Genomic DNA, 26,887 nt, shown 5'->3' with positions numbered 1-26,887 from the left:
TGGTGAGGGAAAAGTGTTGCGCTGGTTTCCATTATTTAATTGTACTTTTATTACTTTTTTACTCTACAACTTTTACTCTCATTTTTTCTACTTTTTGTTACTCTAAGTTCAGCTATAATTACCGATGTATATTTATAATTACACCAAAAAGAATGATATATATATATATATAATTACCTACCATTTATACACTCTTCTTTTTTTGATAATTACAAGCACTATACACTTAACCACTAAAGTGTTGACGAAAAAAAAAAAAAACCACTAAGTAAGATAATACAATGCATTTGTCTTTTCCATCGGGCTCAGAGCCATTTATATGACTGTTTGCTCTCCAACTCTGCTCTCTCTCAGTTCTTTGTGCTTTCTCTCTCTCTCTCTTCGAACTTCGGTTTTTGCTCTGTTTAATCACCAATGGCTACTGTCTGGAGGAGGTTGCTGAAGACAGAGACGATCCCCCGCATCAGCCAAAGCACGAGGAAGCTCTTCTCCACCGATGCACCTTCTTCTTTCGCTGACAGACTCAGAAACCTTCCCAAAGATTTCCCCTCCACTCAAGCCAAACGCGATGCCTCTCTCGTAAAATAAAATAATTTTTTTAGTTATTTAATTTTTAAAGAAGATCTTGAAAATCTGATCATCTTCTTTCGATGTTGTCTGAACAAATCTTTTAATGTGTTGTAGCTCATTGGAAGAACTCCTCTCGTGTTTCTCAACAGAGTCACTGAAGGATGTGAAGCTTATATTGCAGCCAAACAAGAACATTTCCAGCCTACTTGCAGCGTCAAAGACAGGTGAGTAGGTGACTGTGAACTCATAATCTTAGGACCTCATAAGTACTAAAGCGTTGACTTTGTTTAGTTTTGTACCTTTGTTGTCTATAGACCAGCTTTAGCCATGGTTGCAGATGCAGAGAAGAAAAACCTTATCACTCCTGGAAAAGTAATCAACTTATTGTTTACATACTTAATCTCAAATTTAATGGTGAATTAACTCATCGAGGTGATGTTTATGTTTTATCAGACAACATTGATTGAGCCAACTTCAGGAAATATGGGAATAAGTATGGCTTTCATAGCGGCTTTGAAAGGGTACAAGATTATAATGACAATGCCTTCTTACACCAGCTTGGAGAGGAGAGTAACTATGAGATCCTTTGGTGCTGAGCTTGTCCTCACTGATCCAGCCAAAGGCATGGGTGGAACCGTTAAGAAAGCTTATGACCTCCTTGAGAGTACTCCTGATGCTCATATGTTGCAACAGTTTGCTAATCCAGCAAACACTCAGGTACTTAAAAAGTTTTGATATATTTTTTTTTTGCATTTTCACATTTCATCTGAAGTTAATGTTAGGAATATTGGTGTAGATTCATTTTGATACAACTGGTCCTGAGATTTGGGAAGATACACTTGGGAATGTTGATATCTTTGTGATGGGAATTGGTAGTGGAGGCACAGTGTCTGGTGTTGGTCAATATCTCAAGTCTAAAAACCCAAATGTCAAGGTGATTAATTTAATTTCTGAAGATATCTTGTAAATAAATAAGAAAAAAAATAGATTGCATTTGATCACTAATGACTTGCTAATGGTAGATATATGGAGTGGAGCCTGCTGAAAGCAACATACTCAACGGTGGCAAGCCAGGTGAATATACAAATATTTAATCTTTACTTCTTTACTTGTTCTTAGTGGTGTAAATCAGTGGAAGATCCTAGTTTTTAAAATTGCTGATGGTTAGAGTTTTGAACTTGGGGGTTAGGTCCACATGCTATCACAGGCAATGGGGTTGGATTTAAACCGGATATCTTGGATATGGATGTTATGGAGAGCGTTCTTGAGGTAATGTACTTCCTTTTTTTTTTTGCATTCTATCAACTTGTAAAAGCTTATCTTTTGAGTATACATGCAGGTTAGTAGTGAGGATGCTATCAAGATGGCTAGAGAATTGGCATTGAAAGAAGGTCTCATGGTGAGTTTTTTTCTTCTTTTTTGGGAGAATAATTAGATAATTCTTTTTTATTTATTAAACAAGCCATAACTTGTAGGTTGGGATATCCTCTGGGGCTAACACTGTGGCAGCCATTAGACTGGCGAAAATGCCAGAGAACAAAGGCAAACTCATTGTGGTAAGACAGAGAAACAAAACCTCACTTGAGTTTTTTTATTATCGGTGCTATGGTTTAACCGGACGTTGGAAACTTGCATTCTGTTTATGTTGAACAGACGATTCATGCGAGCTTTGGAGAAAGATATCTGTCGTCTGTTCTGTTTGATGAGCTGAGGAAAGAAGCAGAAGCGATGAAGCCAGTTTCAGTGGATTGATTTGGTTTTGGTTTGAGTTGATGAAGAAAGATTCTTTACTAAAAGATCTTCATCTTGGGAGCAAAAGATTGTGACACCGCCCAGCAAAATAAAAATGTCATAAATAAATGGTTGTTTTATGTTAATGTTAGATATTGGAAGAATAATTTTATTAATGTTTCATATTGGAAATAATAAAAGCATTTTGTGGCTCAAATAGAGATTTTTATGCTGATAAAATCTAGTCAATTGAGATTTTGCTGGTAAAGTTTGATTTTACATTTAAATACGAAATAATTAAGAAAATATTGATTTATTTTCAAATGATAATTTGTTTTATGTTTTTATAAAAATATATTTTGTAATCAAATTAGATATGATAATTTGTTTTATGTTTTTATAAAAATATATTTTTGTAATCGAATTAGAACAAACTTTTTTTAAAAAAAATCAATTTGATCAAACTGAACAAACACAAACAAAACCAAATTGAACTTAGACAAACAAATTGAACTGAAGAAAAACAAAAATACTAAAATAGAACTAAAGCCAAACTTAACTGAACACGAACTAATTTTGGTTAACTGGTTAAAGATTTTTAAGCTCTACACCAAGCCGAATTGAACTCAAACCAAACCTGAATTTAAACCAAAATGCCTATTCCTATTAAAAATAAAAGCATTTTCTGGCTCTTTTATGAATTTAAATTTTGCTGGTAATCCATATAAATAGAATAGTTTTGGGAGACCAAAACGAAACAAATGGATCAAGGATTTGTACACACAGCAATGAACTTCACCTTTCTCTGTTGTTGGGTTTCACTTCCCTCTATAAATTGATCACATCGTAGTGATTCTCTTACTGCTACATACATTACAGGAACTAGATAGATATAAAGGTTAATTAACATTTTTCTTGATTTAACTTTTCTTTTAAAATACCATGTATTCTCGACATGTACTAGATTTCTTCTCATTAATTTAGTATATCATTCAGATTGTCAAGGCAGCTACTGACTTGAAAAGCACCAATGTGAGGGAGAGGCTCAAGGACACGGCAACAGATAACTAAAAGGGAAAATCCTTTGCATAACAAGCCGATCAGCACCGAACTAAACTTCAACGCAAGTCTATAGCTATAGCAGACTTTAATGATATGTGTGTGTGGGGGGAGGGGGTAAGCTAGATAGAGTGCATGTGCTTGTTCTCGTGTAGCCTAATTGAATAAGAGAAGAAATTACAAAATCCCAGTGCATGAGCTTCAAGAAAAAGAATACAACTCGGTGCCAGCAATACATTTTATTACGACTTCTTCAAACAAAACATTTTAATAAGACTTCGAGGTGGAGCCAACCACTATGCTCCGGGTTCTAACTGTGCAGTCAATGTTTTCGGAGGTTCCTGTACAACCATGTTTATACTCGAGTCCAAAGATGTTGTCAACATCTTATAAATTTATAAATAAAATTTTAAGCCAATACATTTGCCATATCACTAGTTTCTTGTGCATGTATATTCGGATATTCCATATGTGGGCTGAGTCTACGACCATCTAAGCTAACTCAAATTGCTTTGTTGTTACTGATTGATAGGTCTCGTAGAAAAACTAGCTAGATTCTCTGGTAAATCAAATCTAGAACAGACATGATACAAGATGATGATGACGATTTGTAATAGTCATGTTTTCAATCATTACCCAAATAGTAAATGCCACTTGACCCATTTTAACCTATCCTCTTCAATTATCTATCGCTACATTGAATTGAATGTCTCCTCTATCTTCCAAATACTATAAAATACATGCACAGTAAAATGTTATACTTCTTTCTTTTCACTTTAAGCGATGTTTTAGAATAAAAAAATCACTTTTAAGTAATATTTTAGATATATTTAATTTTTTTGATTAAGTGATATCACTTAGTTATAGTTAATGTTGTTTTTATACAAACCGAGATAAACTAAAAATTAATAATTCATTAATGGTTGTGCAAAAACCTCAAACATTACTTATTTTGAAATAGAAGAAGTAAATAAATGTTGATTATCAATTATAAGGACTGGAATAAGATTCAGTTTTTATTGTTTTCGTTTTTTTAAGTTAATATAAAGCTTAATGTCATTAGTCCTTTTGATACGTTTTCGAGCTAGTCTCTCCCTTTAATACTTATATCTTCTGTTTTATTGTTTTCATGTTATTGTTGTTCATTTTATCGTCGAGCACATCTCCGGATGAAATCGTCGTAGCACCTTAAATTTGAATTAATGAAATTTGTGAGAAAAAAAAGACGGTTTCGAGATTCAGAATATTGTAATGCTTTTGTAATTTGTCCAAAGTTGTTGATAGGAAAATCGCGACGTTCTTGAAGATCAATAATTTATTTATAGTTTGGAATTCTATCATGCATGTGGCGGAATGTTATTTTATCAATAAATGCGAAGTGTGTATTTTTTTGGAACCAGACAGATAGTATATGTATTATTTCAAAACGTAAACGGAATAAGTAATAGCTAGGCGAACAAATATAAGAACGGGAATACTGGATGAGTGGGCTTCATATGAAAATAAATAAATTCATTTGCTTATAGTAGTAGCTTTGTTCATATCTATTCTTATGTTGTTGGGATGGCATGTTATTATCGCTTCTATTGTAGTGAGCGTTGTTAGGTAACACAGTAGTTAAAATACACGTGCAATTAATTTTTGGTGTGTTTTCAACATTGATCTCATGTGGTTTTTGTTTCTTCCAATCCAAGTTTGTCCAAGTATGTATTTCCGATAGCCATTTCACCATTGCATAACATGATAATGCAATATAGGTAAATATCACTGATATCCAAACCTTCTGGGACTGTTTGGAGTCTGGAGATGATGAGCCCCTAAGTCGTGTTGTTTTTATTGAAATACTTTATAATGCTCTTGACATAGTGAGCTTTGGTATTACCGGCATGAAATCGATCTTTTCATTAGGTCGTTGTAGCTGTTTAGTGATCCAAATGGATTGTCAAAAAATCAATTTTGTACACTCGGTTGTCTTGAGCAGCCTTGGCTAGAACTGGTGATAATTCCATGAAATTACGGACGTCGGTCATCAATGTTTGTCCAACAAGAAGTGAGATTTTTTTTTTTTTTTTATGGTTAGAGTTTTGAAATTGGGGTTAGGTCCACATGCAATCACAGGTAATGGGGTTGGATTTAAACCGGATATCTTGGATATGGATGTTATGGAGAGCGTTCTTGAGGTAATGTACTTCCTTTTTTTTTTTGCATTCTATCAACTTGTAAAAGCTTATCTTTTGAGTATACATGCAGGTTAGTAGTGAGGATGCTATCAAGATGGCTAGAGAATTGGCATTGAAAGAAGGTCTCATGGTGAGTTTTTTTCTTCTTTTTTGGGAGAATAATTAGATAATTCTTTTTTCTTTATTAAACAAGCCATAACTTGTAGGTTGGGATATCCTCTGGGGCTAACACTGTGGCAGCCATTAGACTGGCGAAAATGCCAGAGAACAAAGGCAAACTCATTGTGGTAAGACAGAGAAACAAAACCTCACTTGAGTTTTTTTATTATCGGTGCTATGGTTTAACCGGACGTTGGAAACTTGCATTCTGTTTATGTTGAACAGACGATTCATGCGAGCTTTGGAGAAAGATATCTGTCGTCTGTTCTGTTTGATGAGCTGAGGAAAGAAGCAGAAGCGATGAAGCCAGTTTCAGTGGATTGATTTGGTTTTGGTTTGAGTTGATGAAGAAAGATTCTTTACTAAAAGATCTTCATCTTGGGAGCAAAAGATTGTGACACCGCCCAGCAAAATAAAAATGTCATAAATAAATGGTTGTTTTATGTTAATGTTAGATATTGGAAGAATAATTTTATTAATGTTTCATATTGGAAATAATAAAAGCATTTTGTGGCTCAAATAGAGATTTTTATGCTGATAAAATCTAGTCAATTGAGATTTTGCTGGTAAAGTTTGATTTTACATTTAAATACGAAATAATTAAGAAAATATTGATTTATTTTCAAATGATAATTTGTTTTATGTTTTTATAAAAATATATTTTGTAATCAAATTAGATATGATAATTTGTTTTATGTTTTTATAAAAATATATTTTTGTAATCGAATTAGAACAAACTTTTTTAAAAAAAAATCAATTTGATCAAACTGAACAAACACAAACAAAACCAAATTGAACTTAGACAAACAAATTGAACTGAAGAAAAACAAAAATACTAAAATAGAACTAAAGCCAAACTTAACTGAACACGAACTAATTTTGGTTAACTGGTTAAAGATTTTTAAGCTCTACACCAAGCCGAATTGAACTCAAACCAAACCTGAATTTAAACCAAAATGCCTATTCCTATTAAAAATAAAAGCATTTTCTGGCTCTTTTATGAATTTAAATTTTGCTGGTAATCCATATAAATAGAATAGTTTTGGGAGACCAAAACGAAACAAATGGATCAAGGATTTGTACACACAGCAATGAACTTCACCTTTCTCTGTTGTTGGGTTTCACTTCCCTCTATAAATTGATCACATCGTAGTGATTCTCTTACTGCTACATACATTACAGGAACTAGATAGATATAAAGGTTAATTAACATTTTTCTTGATTTAACTTTTCTTTTAAAATACCATGTATTCTCGACATGTACTAGATTTCTTCTCATTAATTTAGTATATCATTCAGATTGTCAAGGCAGCTACTGACTTGAAAAGCACCAATGTGAGGGAGAGGCTCAAGGACACGGCAACAGATAACTAAAAGGGAAAATCCTTTGCATAACAAGCCGATCAGCACCGAACTAAACTTCAACGCAAGTCTATAGCTATAGCAGACTTTAATGATATGTGTGTGTGGGGGGAGGGGGTAAGCTAGATAGAGTGCATGTGCTTGTTCTCGTGTAGCCTAATTGAATAAGAGAAGAAATTACAAAATCCCAGTGCATGAGCTTCACGAAAAAGAATACAACTCGGTGCCAGCAATACATTTTATTACGACTTCTTCAAACAAAACATTTTAATAAGACTTCGAGGTGGAGCCAACCACTATGCTCCGGGTTCTAACTGTGCAGTCAATGTTTTCGGAGGTTCCTGTACAACCATGTTTATACTCGAGTCCAAAGATGTTGTCAACATCTTATAAATTTATAAATAAAATTTTAAGCCAATACATTTGCCATATCACTAGTTTCTTGTGCATGTATATTCGGATATTCCATATGTGGGCTGAGTCTACGACCATCTAAGCTAACTCAAATTGCTTTGTTGTTACTGATTGATAGGTCTCGTAGAAAAACTAGCTAGATTCTCTGGTAAATCAAATCTAGAACAGACATGATACAAGATGATGATGACGATTTGTAATAGTCATGTTTTCAATCATTACCCAAATAGTAAATGCCACTTGACCCATTTTAACCTATCCTCTTCAATTATCTATCGCTACATTGAATTGAATGTCTCCTCTATCTTCCAAATACTATAAAATACATGCACAGTAAAATGTTATACTTCTTTCTTTTCACTTTAAGGGATGTTTTAGAATAAAAAAATCACTTTTAAGTAATATTTTAGATATATTTAATTTTTTTGATTAAGTGATATCACTTAGTTATAGTTAATGTTGTTTTTATACAAACCGAGATAAACTAAAAATTAATAATTCATTAATGGTTGTGCAAAAACCTCAAACATTACTTATTTTAAAATAGAAGAAGTAAATAAATGTTGATTATCAATTATAAGGACTGGAATAAGATTCAGTTTTTATTGTTTTCGTTTTTTTAAGTTAATATAAAGCTTAATGTCATTAGTCCTTTTGATACGTTTTCGAGCTAGTCTCTCCCTTTAATACTTATATCTTCTGTTTTATTGTTTTCATGTTATTGTTGTTCATTTTATCGTCGAGCACATCTCCGGATGAAATCGTCGTAGCACCTTAAATTTGAATTAATGAAATTTGTGAGAAAAAAAAGACGGTTTCGAGATTCAGAATATTGTAATGCTTTTGTAATTTGTCCAAAGTTGTTGATAGGAAAATCGCGACGTTCTTGAAGATCAATAATTTATTTATAGTTTGGAATTCTATCATGCATGTGGCGGAATGTTATTTTATCAATAAATGCGAAGTGTGTATTTTTTTGGAACCAGACAGATAGTATATGTATTATTTCAAAACGTAAACGGAATAAGTAATAGCTAGGCGAACAAATATAAGAACGGGAATACTGGATGAGTGGGCTTCATATGAAAATAAATAAATTCATTTGCTTATAGTAGTAGCTTTGTTCATATCTATTCTTATGTTGTTGGGATGGCATGTTATTATCGCTTCTATTGTAGTGAGCGTTGTTAGGTAACACAGTAGTTAAAATACACGTGCAATTAATTTTTGGTGTGTTTTCAACATTGATCTCATGTGGTTTTTGTTTCTTCCAATCCAAGTTTGTCCAAGTATGTATTTCCGATAGCCATTTCACCATTGCATAACATGATAATGCAATATAGGTAAATATCACTGATATCCAAACCTTCTGGGACTGTTTGGAGTCTGGAGATGATGAGCCCCTAAGTCGTGTTGTTTTTATTGAAATACTTTATAATGCTCTTGACATAGTGAGCTTTGGTATTACCGGCATGAAATCGATCTTTTCATTAGGTCGTTGTAGCTGTTTAGTGATCCAAATGGATTGTCAAAAAATCAATTTTGTACACTCGGTTGTCTTGAGCAGCCTTGGCTAGAACTGGTGATAATTCCATGAAATTACGGACGTCGGTCATCAATGTTTGTCCAACAAGAAGTGAGATTTTTTTTTTTTTTATGGTTAGAGTTTTGAAATTGGGGTTAGGTCCACATGCAATCACAGGTAATGGGGTTGGATTTAAACCAGATATCTTGAATATGGATGTCATGGAAAGTGTTCTTGAGGTAATGTACAATGCTTAGAGCTTCCATCATTTTCGTATTCTATCAACTTATTTTCTTGAAGGAAAAGTAAAATATATTCAAATCAAAAACCTTCTTTACAAAAATTAATCATATAAAATTAGTGTAAGTCATCTAGATCATATAGAGTAAGATATAAAAACTGATGAGGGGTTACAACGTTGTATACGCCTATGTTTTGAGTATACTTGCAGGTTAGTAGTGAGTGGCTAGAGAATTGGCATTGAAAGAAGGTCTCATGGTGAGTTTTTTTTTTTTTTGAATTAAAATGTAAAAATTTAAATTCAAAAAGAAAGACCTTTTACATCTTTTGTGTCTTCAGACCAACTCGTTTCTATCTACTTATCCAATTACAGTTTCAAGTATGTAATAGCAACTTGCTTCATATCCTTACCTATCTAGTTTCAAACCAGTAGGCCATTCCTATACCAATCTTCCTATCTCCTTTCCTTTGCACAAGAGTAAGTTTGTTTCTCATATTCTTATCGATCAGTTTTATCAGCAAATCAATTAGGGAAGCATCTTCTCCATGCCTTCTTCTGTTCCTTTCTCTCCATATCATATAAACCGCAGTTTGAAACACATACCTAATAATGAACAGCTTCATTTTCCCCATCGAAGTGTCTCTCAATATTCTCATAATCCCTTCCTAGCTGACAGTATATTTGTTTAGCAATATACCTTTCATCAATGACTCCCAAATCTGAGATGAATAGGCGCATTTTCTTTGAAAGATTAATGAGATAAATGATTAAATGGTTTGTTTGTTTATTTCTGGTGCTGAACCCTAACCTGTAGGTTGGGATATCATCTGGTGCTAACACTGTGGCAGCAATTAGACTGGCGAAAATGCCAGAGAACAAAGGGAAACTCATTGTGGTAAGAGAGGAGACATAAAAACTACTGTTCTTGAGTTTGGTTATGATCTGTGTTATGGTTTAATCGAACGTGTGAACTTGTATTGTGTTAATGTGGTATAGACTAGGCCTGAGACGGATCGGGTATCCGGGCAATTTTAAGGTATCCGAATTGGATCTTTATCCGGCGGATCCATAATTTTACTATCCTTATCCGGATCCGGGATTCTCGGATATCCGGGTGTCGGTTATCCTTCTAAAAATTGTAATATCCGGCGGACATCCGGATTCGGATCTAGATCCTTAAAATAAATAAATATAATAATATTAATATATATAAAATATTAACAATAATTTAAAATAAAAATATATATAATGTTTTTAATTATTTCTATGTATAATATTACAATATTTACATAAAATTTATATATACTATTATAAAAATGAAAATATATTAAATAAAATTAGTTTATATATATATATATATATATTACTATTTTTGAAATAGTTATTAATAAAACTTACGTATTCGGATATCCGGACCAAAAAGTCAATATATCCGAATCCGGATCCGGCTTTGACGGATCCAACATTTTACTATCCGGATCCGGATTTGATTCCTCCGGATTTTCAGATCGGATCCAGATCGAATCCAGATATCGGATAAAAGTCCCAGGCCTAGTGAAGAACCCTAAGGAACGAACACTCAACCGGATTGGAAAGATATGAACTCGATCCGTAAGGAAAGAGAACTGATGGTATGAACGGTGACACAAAGAGTTGCGGATGACCCAATGATACTACCAGACTTCGATCGTTGCCGGATGTGACGCACCGGTCCAACAAAAGAAGGATCGAAACTTGGAGATAACCTCACCAAGAAACTAAGAAATGTTCTAACAAAGAACAAAGAGAGTAAAAACTCAAAAGAATGAAAGCAAAACGAAAATTATCTTATTCAGATCTGATGGTTACATTATATAGAAGTTCTAGTCAAAAGACTTAAAGAAAAATGTGGGAAATCTAAACATAGAAAATGATAAAATTGACCAGATCTGGTCAAGGCACGAAAATTAACATTGACTGCAAGTGAACCCTTCAAATTCTATTGTCCAGATTCACTGAACCTTCAGCATGTCCCGCGGACAGGGCCAGTACGCGATCAGGACAGTCCAAACTAGCCGGAAATGAAGTTGCACGGCCTAACTTGAAATTCATTCGATCAAATTGAAATCTGCCACGACCATTCTTCTTAGAATGCAAAACAGGTCAGGAAAGCCGAGATTCAGTACGAGGGATTCGATCGTCAGGTCGTGAGTTTTGAAGAAGTTCCAATCCGGTCGTGCGGGCAGTACGTACGGTACAGTCCAGAATTGAGTAGCGATGACCTATCTCAGGATTGGTGCGTCCGAATGCGATTCCGTCTCGACTGTTCTTCATCAAATGGAAAACAGGACGGTGAAGACAAAGTCTAGTACAGTGAAATCGATCATCTGGCCATGGTTCCAGCCAAAGCTCCCATCCAGATGCATTTGGGACAGTCCGGTCAGTCTGGCCAGTATGGTGAAAATCATGAACCTCGGTTGAAAACTTCAGAACGTCCTGATCTTCATGCTGGTTCGGCTCCATGTACTGATCCGTGGACCGCGGTCTATCATTCCCTCCTTCTTCAAAAGGATTTGTCCTCAAATCCAAAGTACATATATCAAAAAGAGATGAATCAGATACAAAGGAATTAAAATTCATGGAAAATTCAGGGAATGAAAAATATGGACAGAAACTTCCTTGGAGTTTTGAAGTCATTTTTATCAAGGAATTCCAAGTACTTTGGCGTCCATTGGTGCTTGCTCTCCTTAGAAACTGATCATGCTTATCCTGTTTATTCAAAGCAACTAGAGAAACCACATCAAATCTGGTAAAGGAATAATCAAAGGGTTTCTCTATCCTTAAGACACCAAAAACATGATCCAAGCACTTAGGATAATCATCAAGGACGTGGGCAAGCATTACGCAAGTAAGCTGGTTGCCAAAAATTGATTTATCAATCTCAAAATCAGGCCAAGGTGAGAAACTGTTATGGAAAGAAAGAGACAATGCCAAATTTGAAAAATTATCATCATGAACGAAATCAAAAGAATGCTTTGGCCTAAGAAATTTTAGTTCATACTTTTTCCTACACCAAATCTCTTTCAAAGCACAGCTCAATGAAATCAATTCATGAAAAGGTTTGAGCAAAACGTTTTTCAACCAAGTAAGAATACATTTTCTTTTTGAAATTCTCGGTTTCAAAACATTTTCATGAAGAGTAGAGGCAATCAACTCATGATCCTTACAGTGCTTTTGGTTTAGACAGGAGAATGACTGAGGAAACACCTTTGGTTCATGGAGGATCGGTTTTGGCTCAGGCCGATTCTTTCTGGGGCATGAATCTCCTTTAGAAATCTAGTACTCGCAGATAGATGGACTGAAGAACCTCCGGTTTGGAAAATTCATAACTTCTTCATCCGTGAAGCTTTTCATGCGATTCCAAGCCTCAGTGAATCCTTGATGAGTTGGCTTTCTTGTAAAATTGGATTCAAGACAAAAGACCTTCGGGCTCTTGAGATATCCTTCTTGGACTGAACCTCTGTCGCTGGCACCAAGGTAGCCGGTTTGAACAACAAAGCTTTTCCAAATCTGAGGTTGTTGGGCACGGCCAATGCTTTCATTCAGAGGTTGAACCTGTCTTTCCTGGATACTCAACTCAAACACTAAAAGACCAGGATCAAATGTGCAAGATAAATATTTGTTCAAATCACAAATCAAGATATCTTTTCCAAGAACAAATTGCACATTTTTCAGCCTTTCAAGGTGCTCATCAAAGTAACTATTACAGACAAGAATTTTATCAAGATACGCAACAACAGTATTCATTTTCAAAATGGGTATATCCTTCCCAACATCTGAACACACAAGCTTAAGTTCAGTTTGAGAATCATTTATCAAAAGTTCAAGGCATTTCTCAAAGAATGTGTTGTAAACCAAAATATCATCAGAACTCAAGACAACACCATTATCACGAAATGATCTCAGAAAATGCCAAGTATTATCAGTTTCAAAACTCAAGAGATCAGGCTGCAAAACAGAACCACAAAATTCAAGATCACGAAAATCATTTTCAGTTTCAAGTGATTTCTGTTCCAGCAACTTCTGAATCAAAATTTCGTCCAAGGCATAAGAGGATGCAAACAATTCATCAGTGATCAGTACATGTCTAGAAGAACTCAGATCAAAGCTATTTCCTTTGCAAACTAACGAATCAAGAGATTTTTCAGCACAAAAATCAGTTTGTTGCAAATCAAGATCAAATGGCCTTCCAAGAAGATGAAAACCTTTGTTATGTTCCAAGAACTGATCAGAGCTCAAAATAATTCCAGAAGTAATGCCATTGACATTTTGAAAACGTGATTGATCAAGACATTTATCAGGTTCAAAGATTTTTAAAGAATTAATCATGTTATCAAAAACAGATTTTGAAACACAAAAAATTTTCATCTTGTCAAGACCAAAACGAATTACATCATCAGTACTGACTTTCACAACCATGTCAGGCAGAGAATTAAGAGAAGAAGGTTCCTCACAGTGCTCTTGAAGATCATGAAGCAAAAGGGCAGGAGATGAAGGAGCAGTAGTTGTGCCGGAATCAAAGCAAAGATGGCTCTTCATGAAGGTGGACATGATGCTTGTTTCTTCATCATCAAATACTGGACCAGATTCGTCCTCCTCATCAAACATAGGATCTGGACCATCATCCAAAGATATCCAAGTGTCAAGACACGGGCACTGATGTGGAAAATTCAGTGGCTCTTCCTCAAAAACCTGATGAGACAAAACAAGGCTACTCGGATGCTCCGGTTGCAAAACAGTTAGTTCTACATTAGCCTGTTCATTATCATTTATAAACTCAGATTCAAGATAAGTAAGATCACAACTCTCTTCACAAGACATCAAATTTCCAATTGGTTCTTCATCAGTTTCATCAAATATAGGTGAAGAATCTGAAAAATCATTAAATTCTTCAAAACAGTTTTCAGATTCACCTTGGGTTTTCTTACTGATGGAAAAGGATGGCTCAGCTACTGGGGCACGTGTGGATGTGCTCTTCTTTTGGCTCTTGCTGACGTCCTTGAGGGCTTTGTCCACACCCTTCACAAAGTTATCACAAAATTGTTGGACATCAAACTGAAGCAATCGCCTTCTTGGATCAGATTCACCTTTGGATGTATTGACATGCTCTTTGCTCCACCTGTTTGGTTTTTCCTGCACACTAACACACTCATCAAAATAATTCAAAGAAGATTTAAAGGAGGTTTGAGAGACAGAAAGTCGTGGGTGCTTCTCCTTGTTACTTTTCCTTTGGAGACCAAACATCGTAAACCTGAAAAATCTCAACACAAAAGTTAGTAGATAAAAACCTCACACTCTCAAGTGTTTGATCCTCACCCACACAAGTGTTTCTCTCAGATTTAGGTGACACACACAAGTTTCTACTCAATGTTCTGAGAGAACAAATCAAAGAATCCCAATGGGCAAATCCAAGCTAACAAGGGAATTTTCTCAAGATAGATAGATAAGAGATTTTTGTTTTTTTTGAAATCCGTTTTAACCACCTCAAAGGCTGGGTTTCTCCTCAGCCAGCAGGCTTTCTCTTCCACCACCAATCCCCAAATGAAACTTTCGATTTCTATTTTTTTTTTTATGTGGATCTTTCTTTCTTTTCTTTTTTTTGATATGGTGGATGGTAATGAGGGGCCCGGATTTAAGAAAGATAGAAGAAGAAGTTTTTATAAGAAAATGGAAGATGAGAAAGATGAATGAAATAGACAATACCGGAAGAGTGGCTCTGATACCACTTGAAGAACCCTAAGGAACGAACACTCAACCGGATTGGAAAGATATGAACTCGATCCGTAAGGAAAGAGAACTGATGGTATGAACGGTGACACAAAGGGTTGCGGATGACCCAATGATACTACCAGACTTCGATCGTTGCCGGATGTGACGCACCGGTCCAACAAAAGAAGGATCGAAACTTGGAGATAACCTCACCAAAAAACTAAGAAATGTTCTAACAAAGAACAAAGAGAGTAAAAACTCAAAAGAATGAAAGCAAAACGAAATTATCTTATTCAGATCTGATGGTTACATTATATAGAAGTTCTAGTCAAAAGACTTAAAGAAAAATGTGGGAAATCTAAACATAGAAAATGATAAAATTGACCAGATCTGGTCAAGGCACGAAAATTAACATTGACTGCAAGTGAACCCTTCAAATTCTATTGTCCAGATTCACTGAACCTTCAGCATGTCCCGCGGACAGGGCCAGTACGCGATCAGGACAGTCCAAACTAGCCGGAAATGAAGTTGCACGGCCTAACTTGAAATCCATTCGATCAAATTGAAATCTGCCACGACCATTCTTCTTAGAATGCAAAACAGGTCGGGAAAGCCGAGATTCAGTACGAGGGATTCGATCGTCTGGTCGTGAGTTTTGAAGAAGTTCCAATCCGGTCGTGCGGGCAGTACGTACGGTACAGTCCAGAATTGAGTAGCGATGACCTATCTCAGGATTGGTGCGTCCGAATGCGATTCCGTCTCGACTGTTCTTCATCAAATGGAAAACAGGACTGTGAAGACAAAGTCTAGTACAGTGAAATCGATCATCTGGCCATGGTTCCAGCCAAAGCTCCCATCCGGATGCATTTGGGACAGTCCGGTCAGTCTGGCCAGTATGGTGAAAATCATGAACCTCGGTTGAAAACTTCAGAACGTCCTGATCTTCATGCTGGTTCGGCTCCATGTACTGATCCGTGGACCGCGGTCTATCACCTAGTACAGACGGTTCATGCGAGCTTTGGAGAGATATATATGTCGTCTATTCTGTTTGATGAGCTAAGGAAAGAAGTAGAAACAATGAAGCGAGTTTCAGTGGACTGATATGGTTTTGGTTTGAGTTGATGAAGAAAGTCTTTTTACTATAAGATCTTCATCTTGGGAGCAAAAGATTGTGACACGGCCCACCAAAATAAAAATGTCATAAATAAATGGTTGTTTAAAATTGAGGTTCGATATTGGAAGAATAATTATGTTACCTAGATTTTGACCCGTTTGGAAAGCGCAGATTTTTGAATCATATTATAATACAAAGTCTAAGGTTTCGAATGGTAAAAGCAGTTCAAACACGACAGATCAAACAGATCATCCAGATCAAGCAGGACAAGTGCAGGTCAAGCGGGACAAGTGCTGATCAAGCGGATCATGTAGGAGAGAACCAGATCAAATAATTTATTATAATTTATGAATGACAAAATCAGTTCAAAACTATAGATCATATATTAGAACAATAAAAATGACACTTAAATATCTAAACAAATATCTTAGATGTTATAGCATCGGCTGAAATGCATGTAAATGTTTAATAAGATACTTATACTTCTTTTATTTTTTTATTTATAAAAATTAAAAATTATATGACAAAAATAATAAGTAGAGAATGATAATTTTAAATTGTTAAAGTAGTAAATAAAATAAAATAAAAATATTGTATTCATAAAACTAGATAAATATATTTTTAAAGTTATGTGTTGTAACAAAGTTATTTATTGACCCAAAAAAAAAGTATATCAACACCACCAAATGTTGGCCGGTGAGATCTGCATGCAGATCTCCTCCTTTTTCTATTTTTTCCATAAAAAGACAAAAAATATTGAATTGCATGCAGATCTCCCGCTTGAACTGCTTTTGCAAACAGAAAAGGGTGAATGGTGAATGCAGTGCGGGAGAACTGCATGTGCATGAGATCTGCACTTGTCCCGCTCCTCCATTCGGACACTTAGTTTATTTGAGATTTTCTATGTACACTTTTACGTAAGTTTCTTTTAGGCATGAGAATTATATATGGATTTAAAAAAAACAAACCGAACCGACCCGAAAATATAGGTTTAGTTCAGGTCGAGAGAAGAGAACTTATTGGGTTTTTTTGGACCTGCAGATCTTTGTTTGAGTCCGGATCCTACCCTATACCCGATCATAAATATGTTGTGTTTATTAGGTATATTTGGATATTTCGAATATGTTTCTGGTATTATAGATATTTTTTTTGAGTTTTTGGTTTACGATTATAGTTTTTGATTTCAGGTAAATTTTCAAATTAAAAAAAAAGTGGGTTTCTTCAGTTCATCGTGTCAGATTTTGAATAAGATTTTGAATTTTTAGATATTTGAATTTTTGGGTATTTGTTTGGAGTTTCGAATATTTTTCAGATTTTTTAGATATTTTGATTTTTTTTTAGGATCATAAATACCCAAACATATGTGGACCCATTACGTTTATATCAGGTCCAACAACTTTTATAGGTATATTTTTTAAGATTTATTCCCATTTAATAGTATTGATATTTCGCAATAAAAGCATTTTCTGGCTCAAATAGAGATTTTATGCTGGTAAAATCTAGTCAATTGAGATTTTGCTGGTAATATATAATAATTATATTTATAACATTGTTGGGAGAAAATGAGTGTCCAATCTGCACTAAACCGAACAAATGGAAAAATAGAACCAAAACCAAACAAATGGATCAACGATTGGATACACTCAAGAACATGGCTCCGGACATCAATGAGGTTCACCTTTCTCTATTGTTAATTTTTTGGTTTCCTTTATATATTGATCATATCTTACTGCTACATAACATTACAGGAACCTTGATAGATACAAAGGTTAATTAACAATTATTCTTGATTTAACTTTTTTTTACAATACCATATGTTTCATCTGTTGTATTCTCAACACCTAACTAAATTCCTTTTCATTGATTTGGTATGTTATTCGGATTGAGAAGGAAGTTACTGACTTGAAAGCACCAGCGTGAGTCTCAAAGATACAGCAACAAATAACTAAAAGGGGAAATCTTATTTTTTTATAGCAAGCCGATCAGTAGCTTGTTTATATTAGAGGATCCAAATGAAACCCATTTTGTATCTTGTGAAAAGCCCATTAGCCTATATAGTTAGGGTTTACCTCATGAGTTTCCATATAAATATTCATGCTATGCTATGTAATCAAAACCTGAACTTTGGAAAATCAATATTGTTTCACCAATCTTTCTTTTCTTGGTGACAAACTCAATCTCTTCCGCTTCTTCACTTTCATTTTCATAATAAAGCTCATTTGAGCTATTTATCTTTTGTGTTAATAAGCTCTTATGAGCAAAACTACTATGGGTTTGAATATGCTCACAGTTTAGAACTTGAATGAATACTGCTTGAAGAAACACCGAACTAAACTTCAACGCAAGTCTATAGTTATTGTTGTCTTTAATGATGTACATGGATAAGCTAGAGTGCATGAACTTGTTCAACTATAATATTTTGTTCTATATAGGCCTGGGCAAAAACAAGAACTGAAGAATCGAACCGGAACCAAACCAAAATATCTGAAACCGGAACCGGATCGAAACCCACAAATACCTCAATGGTTCCTATATTTTTATATCCAAAATAACCAAACCGAACCGAGAACCGAACGGGTACCCAAATATTAACTATGTATACATATAACATAATAAAATATATATTTATAATTTAAAAATCTATTAAAAGTACTAAATTTTTTTTTGAAGAAAACTAATTATTATAAAGTTTCCAAAAGTATCTTAATAGTATTATCCAAAATAATTTCAAATGTCCAAATTTTTTATTTGAATCATCATAATTATTCGATATTTTACCCCAGGTAACCGATATTTTATCCGAATTATCCAAACTACCCGAAACAACTGAACTGGAACCAAATGAAAACCAAATTTTTTTTTCCGGTTCCTAGTTTGACTATCTGGACCAAACCAAACCCGAATTATTTGAACCGAACCAAACCGAAAGAACCAAAACGAGAATAGGTCAGGTAGTAAATAGGTTCTCTAGCCTCCTACCCTAACTACCTGATACCCAAAATACCCGGACCGAACCGATCCGATATTTGAAATGCCCATGCCTAGTTCTATAGAATAAAATTTTGATTAATTTTTTTATTTGCGTTTACTTTGATTTAATCTAATATTTGTAAATATATTTTAGTAAGATTATGTATAATTTAGTATATATTATTTTATGAAATCACATTATATATATATATATATAAATTTTTTAAAATTTATAAATGTTATCTTTATTATATATTCTATTTGGGGAATTATAAAATAGTAAAATTAAATAAATAAAAAAAGAAAAAGAAAACATTATCTTTTAATGGAAGATATTTTCTTTACTTTAAAATCAAGATTATTTTGTGAAATTTTTTATGAATCACACTATTTTGTTTTAAAATTTTATAAATTTTCCTTATTAGATAAGTTATTTGACAAATAAAAAGAAAAAATAACCTAAATAATAATTTGAAAAGTAAAATAATGACAAAAAGATACATAATAATCATTAAGAGTATCATTTTAATCAACCCTTTTGAGAATTAACGTAAACGCGATACATAATAAAATGACTATAATATTATATAGATTAGTCCAACTATTTTTTTTTAAATGTAAATTTCTAATATTAATATCTTTAACTTTATGGGAGACACATTCAATTTCTTGTAATGAGGAACTCCTAACTGTGCAGTCAATGTTATGGGAGGTTTTTGTGTAACCATGTTTGTAATAGATTCTAGTGATGCTGTCAACATTTTATAAATAAAATTTTAAGCCTATACATTTGACATATTACTAGTGTGTTGTGCACGTATATTCCATGTGGGCTGAGTCTACGACATCTAAGCTAACTCAAATTGCTTTGTTGTTACTGATTGACTGGTCTATTAGAAAAGTAGCTAGATTTCCTAGTAAATCAAATCTAGAGGAGACATGATACAAGAAGATGATGTTTTGTAATAGTCATGTTTTCAATCATTACCCAAATAATAAATGCCACTTGACCCATTTTAACCTACCGTCTTCAATTGTCTATCTCGACACTGATTTTTATTTTTTTTTGAGAAAATACCTTCTAATCTCTACACTGAATTGAAAGCATAAATACTATCAATGTTATTATTATTTTTTACAAATCTAATCTATTAAAACTAAAGTAAGATTCTACCTTTAATTATTTGAATTATTTAAAATAACATGCCATTATTCATTTAATTGAGAAAATTGTGTAATTTTCTCATTTAACCAGACCACGATTCCCTCTCCCTTTTATCCTACTATTCACAACTATCTTCCAAACCTACAGGTTGACAAAAAAAAAACTTCCTAACCTACAATTATATCAAGCTTGCATTTACAATATAAATATTTCTATGACATAATAAAGACGTAGTTCAACAGATGCATATTTCAGTGTGTATTTTGTATAACTATATTATTTTAATCTCATCATTCTCATCTGTATTTTTATGAATATATATATATATATATATATATATATGTATATGAAGTTTTGTGGGTGCCAATATTTTACTAATTAATGATCTAGCACATATCGATAATATTCATATGTAGTTACAGATTTTCTTGTGTCTATCATATACTAATATCCGGTTAAAGTTTTGCGGTTGCCAATATCACCAATTTAGCAAATTAAGGAATAAAGTATATAAACATTTAAGTTGGTGTAAATCTTATAACTATTAAGTAACACATCTTTGAGCTGGAAATCATTCAAACCTTTCAGTTATGTTTTTCGAACTTCAAAATCAGCTATTTACCAAGGACGCAAAATAAGATTGCAGATTTGTTAACTAAGAATTCACGTTCTTTTCATAAATCTCTATATTTTATTGGTTGTCTATTTCGGTCTGGCTACCCAGACCACCTCAAACTTGAGTAATATAATAACCGTTTGCTGCAAAAAAAAAAATTTAAGTAACACATCTAATTCTATTAACAGAAGACAAAACAATTCTTACCTATTTTTAAGTCATTTCTTACATTTTCTTCATTTCTTTTTAACTAATTTAAATCACTTTATTTATTGTCTTTTTCAAATAATTCAACTTCATTTATTATAGAATACAAAATATAATTTACATGTTTTTATTACATTTTTAGATTTATTTTTACATTTTTAATTACTTTATTAATTATATTTACCATAATAATTTAACAACATTTATTTTACGTAATGACCAAAATAATTTCTCAAGTTTGAATGAAACTGATTCATTCATGACAAGAATTTAATTGGTCAATATTTTTTATTTTCTTACAAAATCACATGGATATCTAGGTACCGGTTCGGGTACGGATCAGTTTTTTAGGTATCGAATTATTGAGTTTAAAATTAAAATTTTTTTGGATATTATAAATTTTCGGACGGGGTTCTGACTCGGATCTTTCCGGATCCGGATAGATTTGTTAATATCTAAAAGATATCTAAATAATTTATGTGTTCAAAAATTTCATTAATTTTTTTATAAAAATGTGAAAATGAACACCCGTACGTACGTGCGGATCAAGTTCTACTGTTATATTAAAACAAACATATACTGATTCTCGGTTATAAGGACTCCAGAACATTAGGGGACTAGAATTCAATATCATTTTAGTTTATTTTCAGGGTTTTACTTATTAATGTATAAGCTAAACAGCATTGGTCTATCTGAGACGGTTTCTTGATTCAGATTATATATTTAAACTTTAAGCAAACAATTGAAATTTAAACCTTACTAATATATATGAATAAATCAGTAATGGTCAAACTTAGGGATTTTTTGGTTTTTTTTTTTTTTTTTTTTGTCAAACTTAGGGATTTTTTTGGTTTTTCTTTATATATATTTTGAATTAAATCATATTCAATTAACTATTACGTTTGAAATTGACTGATGGATCTGCAGACCAAGCATGTTACCAGATTCTGACTTCACGCATTACCACGATCCACTGAATTTAGATCCGTTTGGTTAAATCTAAAGATAAGTTTTTAAATATTTATTACCATAATTTACAGATGTGGTCACTGGTCAGAGAGACAAGTACTGACAAGATCTTAACTACTCCCGGTTAAAAAGTTATTAATGTGTTGATAACTCTCAGAATTAATTAAAACAGCATGAGTTACTATAAATAGAAATTTAAGGTCATAACTTTCAATCTGCAAATACATGCTGGGTTAACACAAAATAGAGAGTCGATGGACTAAAATCTAGAGTTCAAATCAGTTTTTCAGCTCCAACTTGTTTAGTTTGGATTTAATTTCTTTTTTGTATTTTTAGCATTTTAGTCCAGTTTGAGTTTGGTTCGCATATGTTTATCTCTAAATGGATAACTCAACACATATTTTCAATTTTAAATTTCAAGAAAAAAAGTACTTTGTTGCATTGAGATTGGTGACAAATCATCTCTACCCAAACTTTTTATTTAGAAAGCAAACAATCTACTACTATACTCTGTTTTGTTTATTGCTCATCTCATTCATATGTATATACCCACACGCATAAAAGCGTGGCAAATCTAATGTTAGCAAGGGTGAAAAACGCAAAATCAAAAGTACAGTGGTGAAAAGTTAAAAACAAAAAGACACAAAGAGGAAGAAGAGACACAAAAGAATCTATCTCTATAGTTCCGTAACGGGACAGAACTCACTGTGGAAGTCATGAACACCAGAAGCAGCCCATAGCCGTTGATTAAACTCTTCTTGCATCTCATCTGGAACAAACGGTGTTCTGCAAAGAGGACACGTCTTCTGGTCGTGATCCATCCAACGGTCGAGACAGCTCCGGTGGAATATATGTCGACAGTTTCTCAGCCGTCGGATCTCTTGGTCCCCTTCGAACTCGTAGAGACAGACGGCGCAGCTCTCCGGCAGATCTTCGCCGGAGGAGCTCGTTACGGCCTCTTCGAACTTGATAACGGGTAAGATCTCGCGGATGAGTAAGGCGGAGAAGGGGGAGGGGAGCTCGGGTATTCGGGTCGGGTAAGATGTGTAGTCGGGCCAGGTTTGATCCGTTTCGAGGAAGTCGGAGAGGCCCAAGAAGCGGAAGAGGGAGAAGACGACGGTTCTGATGAAGCTGAGTATGGAAAGTGTTTGTACGAAGAGCTTCGGGAGAAACACCTCTGTGTAGCCTACGGGAAAGCCCATTGGAGCTAGGGTTTGTAGAGAGAGAGAGTGTGTGTGTGAGCTGTGATTTATAAAAGTTGGGTTTTTTTTCAGTAATATAAGAAGAGTTCATTTATAGGGCAGGTGAGAGGAAGAAAAAGATGTAAGAAGGTACAAGATTTGTTCAAACGACACCGTGTCGTGTAAGATCCGATTTTGATAGAATTAACTGGCTGTGACGTTATTACGTGAACTTCCCCATTAAGATGGGAACCCACTGGTCTATGACTATGGTTCAAAGCTGAGATCTATGGATTTTAAAATAATTATTATAACTAAATCTTTAATATTATATATATATATATATATATTATAATTAGTCTGGAAGCTGATATGTACACATTAATGATAAACGTTTTAGAAATATGCAAATATTTTATTTCGTTAAGTTCAAAATCAGTTTTAGTGACATGTATTTCTATCACCAAAAAAGTAATCATGGACATAGCGAAATAAAACATTAATTTTATATACATAATTTTTTATAAGTCCAATATATATACCTAAATACTTAAATATTAAAATAAATTATAAAAAAATTGTTTTTGATTTTTCAAAATTTCAATACCGGCTATCATCATCAACATTAATGAATATTGTTATTCGCTGCGTGCGTCTTTACGCCATCACCCTGTCTTGAAATATAAACATCTGCAAGTTGCACGACGATCGGCTCACGTGGTGCGTGCGATTGTTAGGATTAGGAGATATTGATGTGGATAGGGAACTGCTCCTATAATTTATTTATAACGCATTGCATTGTATTTATTCTTGTATTATTCGTTGTACATGTGAAAATTTGGTCTACGCAATAGAACGATTGGGGTACATTTCTACATTAAAATAAAGTAATAAGTAATCGTTATCTTTGAAAACAAATGATGGTAATTTGATTGGTTACTAATCTAGTGGAATAAAATCGAAAGGCTGGCTTCGTAACGTGATTTACACGTCGAAAGAGTTCTGTCTGATGCATATATAGTCTCTGTTAGCATTTACATAAAACTTTCCTTTTCTTTTTCGTGTTCCTTTCAGTCTTAATTTACTTGATAACAAAGAATGGAATAAAAAAATAATTCAAATTATTTGTAATTACATCGACTGTCATATTCTTTTATTTGTTTCATTAAGTTCGCAGACTTGTAAGAAAAGTCATTTTACAAAGAATATATGTTGTAAAACCTTTTGTGATTTAGATAAACATATTAGAGAGTCCTTTATTTCTATAAATAGTTTTTGTTTTGTTCGTAAATTGTTATAGGCATGTTCCATTTTTATTAGTTGTGTTGAATATATAACCATCAAAATGTGGTTATATATATGTAGCTGTTTATATAAATCATTTTGAAAAATTATGATAATATGATATGAGATCAAGTCAAAAACTTTATTGAAATTAAATTCATTGGTTATAAAAGAATAAAAGGCATTAGGTCGAGTAATACATGACAAAAGCAAAAGTTAAAAATGAAGAAAGTAAAGAGAGACGAGAGCAGGCCAAGTGTGTGGGTCATAGAGACTTTAAAGAGAGGGAATAGAGATGATTGATAAAGAAGAAGAACCAATCTTATCTATCTACATACCCCTCAGTTTAGAAACGATATATAGCTAGTAAATTATATAAAGAAGGCTAATCAATTGATTAACTGAGTGGTGGGCCGGAGAGAGATATAGGAGACAAGTCGTAGGTGGCAATGATCCTTCCACCAACCGGCAATGGTTTATGGCTCTAGCATGATCGGAGATATGTCATTTTTAGCGGGAAATGATATGAAACTAGCCATATGTTTGTTTGTTTTTTGTTTTTTTTTGACATATGTTTGTTTTATGATATCTAAAATCGTATTTTATACATCATGTGATTGTTTTGAACAAATTTTCAAAAAAAAAAGAACGAAGCTGATAGGGCAAATTTACATGCAATTATAGTAATGTTATAGGAGACTCAATGACACACGAAAAAAAAATCGGATAAAATAATAAAGCTTGTGGCCTGGTTAGTGGTTATAATATCTTCTCGATGTTATCTATGCGCACTAGTTAAATTAAAAAATTTCTTGCTGAAACCAACAACATATGATGTCTTGATATATTCCAGAAAACGTAAATAACTATTTTTTATGGTATAGCCTACTATTATTTTTTCCCCTTTTGATTTTGGATATTAGTATAGCTTATCAAAAAACTTCCACGAAAACTCAAAACATATAAAAATATACTATCAAAGAACTCACTCATAAAGTATTATTAATGTTTGAGCTCATTGGTGTTGTTATATAAATTAATTAAAATCATTTCAAAATCGTTCTGTCAACTGACTAGAATTTAGTACTATATTGACTCAATAATAATATATATATATATATGTATACTTTAAAATTATTAAATTAGCTTTACAAATTATAAGTATGACTTACTTACACTACAGTATATGAATACAATGCCACGAGATTCAAACCAAACTTTTTTGATCGTAACTAGTCACGGAACATATACATGTTCTAACGTATATTATACGACCAAAAACATGGACTTTGGCAATTATCATCGGTCTAAAAGAAGAAAAAAGCTCTAAAACGATAAGGGAAACGAAAGGGGTATGGAGATGGGAGTGTTGATTGGGAAGTGTTCTAATGAGGCCGAGACAGTCACATGGCCCTATTGCTTCTATGCCTTTCATCTCATTGATATCCCACACTTCTCTTGGTCCTGTCATTGTTTAATTTTGGTTACTCGCACCATCTCTTTCTCTGGTCCCATCATGAATGATACGAACTTATAACTTGATTGACTCTTTCTTAATTCTTTCATAAACTAATTTATATGGTATCTAAACTTCATGACGGTGAAAGAAAGGCAGTGTAAAAAAAGAGAAGATTAGTTAGGATTAGAGAAGGAAAGCGGATTAAATTCGTTCCGCTGGACTCTACTACTACAGGTAATCTGTTGGATAGGGGTGGGCACTTTACCCGATATCCGAAGTGGCACCCGAACCCGATCCGAAAAACCCGAACCGAAATCCGAACTGAAGTAACAAAATACCCGAACGGGTATTGAATTAGGAGAGATTGGATACCCGAACCCGAATGGATAATATCCGAACCCGAATGGATATCCGAAGATAACCGAACATATGTATAATTAACCTTATATTTCTAGTTTACATATCTCATTTTATATAAAATAATTATATTAATAATACACATACTTTAAGTTCATATGATATACATACAATTCCGGAAAAAATGATTTGCTACTCACTTAAAAAGCATGTCAAGTTTTTTTATTTCAAAAATTAACAAAAAGTTACATCCAAAATTTTAAAACAATTATTAAATTAATGCATTTTTAGTTTTAAAATGTTATGTCTAAATCTATTAACCATTTAATCTATTAAAAATAAAAAGAAGTTAAGTAAAATTTATATTTTTAAATACAAGAAATTTAAGAAATGAAAAATTTAATTTTTTTTTCAAAATCTAAATATCCGAACCCGATCCGAAATAACCGAATCCGAACTAAAAATACCCGAACCCGACCCGAAGTATAGAAATACCCGAACGGGTTCTACACCTCTATACCGAAATACCCGAAAATCCGAAATACCCGACCCGAACCCGAACGGGTACCCGAACGC

General features: G+C 33.4%; 3 protein-coding genes across 3 annotated transcripts; 2 read left to right on the top strand and 1 right to left on the bottom strand.

The window, feature by feature from the left end:
• Positions 1 to 222: 222 nt before the first annotated feature.
• On the top strand, positions 223 to 2,518 carry LOC106444997 (bifunctional L-3-cyanoalanine synthase/cysteine synthase C1, mitochondrial). Its single transcript, XM_013886467.3, has 10 exons — positions 223 to 579; positions 685 to 794; positions 885 to 942; positions 1,024 to 1,287; positions 1,367 to 1,504; positions 1,593 to 1,644; positions 1,760 to 1,839; positions 1,910 to 1,969; positions 2,046 to 2,126; positions 2,224 to 2,518. Exons 1-10 carry the CDS (start codon positions 415 to 417, stop codon positions 2,320 to 2,322), a joined length of 1,107 nt encoding a protein of 368 aa, XP_013741921.1. The 5' UTR covers positions 223 to 414; the 3' UTR covers positions 2,323 to 2,518.
• Positions 2,519 to 5,426: 2,908 nt separating this feature from the next.
• LOC125608251 (bifunctional L-3-cyanoalanine synthase/cysteine synthase C1, mitochondrial-like) lies at positions 5,427 to 6,219 on the top strand. Its single transcript, XM_048778293.1, has 4 exons — positions 5,427 to 5,540; positions 5,611 to 5,670; positions 5,747 to 5,827; positions 5,925 to 6,219. The coding sequence occupies exons 1-4, from the start codon at positions 5,433 to 5,435 to the stop codon at positions 6,021 to 6,023; spliced, it is 348 nt and encodes a 115-aa protein (XP_048634250.1). The 5' UTR covers positions 5,427 to 5,432; the 3' UTR covers positions 6,024 to 6,219.
• Positions 6,220 to 22,444: 16,225 nt separating this feature from the next.
• On the bottom strand, positions 22,445 to 23,322 carry LOC106444996 (brassinosteroid-responsive RING protein 1). The gene has a single exon (XM_013886466.3). The coding sequence runs from the start codon at positions 23,230 to 23,232 to the stop codon at positions 22,708 to 22,710; it is 525 nt and encodes a 174-aa protein (XP_013741920.1). The 5' UTR covers positions 23,233 to 23,322; the 3' UTR covers positions 22,445 to 22,707.
• Positions 23,323 to 26,887: the final 3,565 nt, after the last annotated feature.

This window comes from Brassica napus, chromosome A4, assembly GCF_020379485.1.
Source record: "Brassica napus cultivar Da-Ae chromosome A4, Da-Ae, whole genome shotgun sequence".
Taxonomy (NCBI): domain Eukaryota; kingdom Viridiplantae; phylum Streptophyta; class Magnoliopsida; order Brassicales; family Brassicaceae; genus Brassica; species Brassica napus.
Note: the sequence above shows the minus strand (reverse complement) of the source record. Positions and strands in the feature narration are given on the sequence as shown.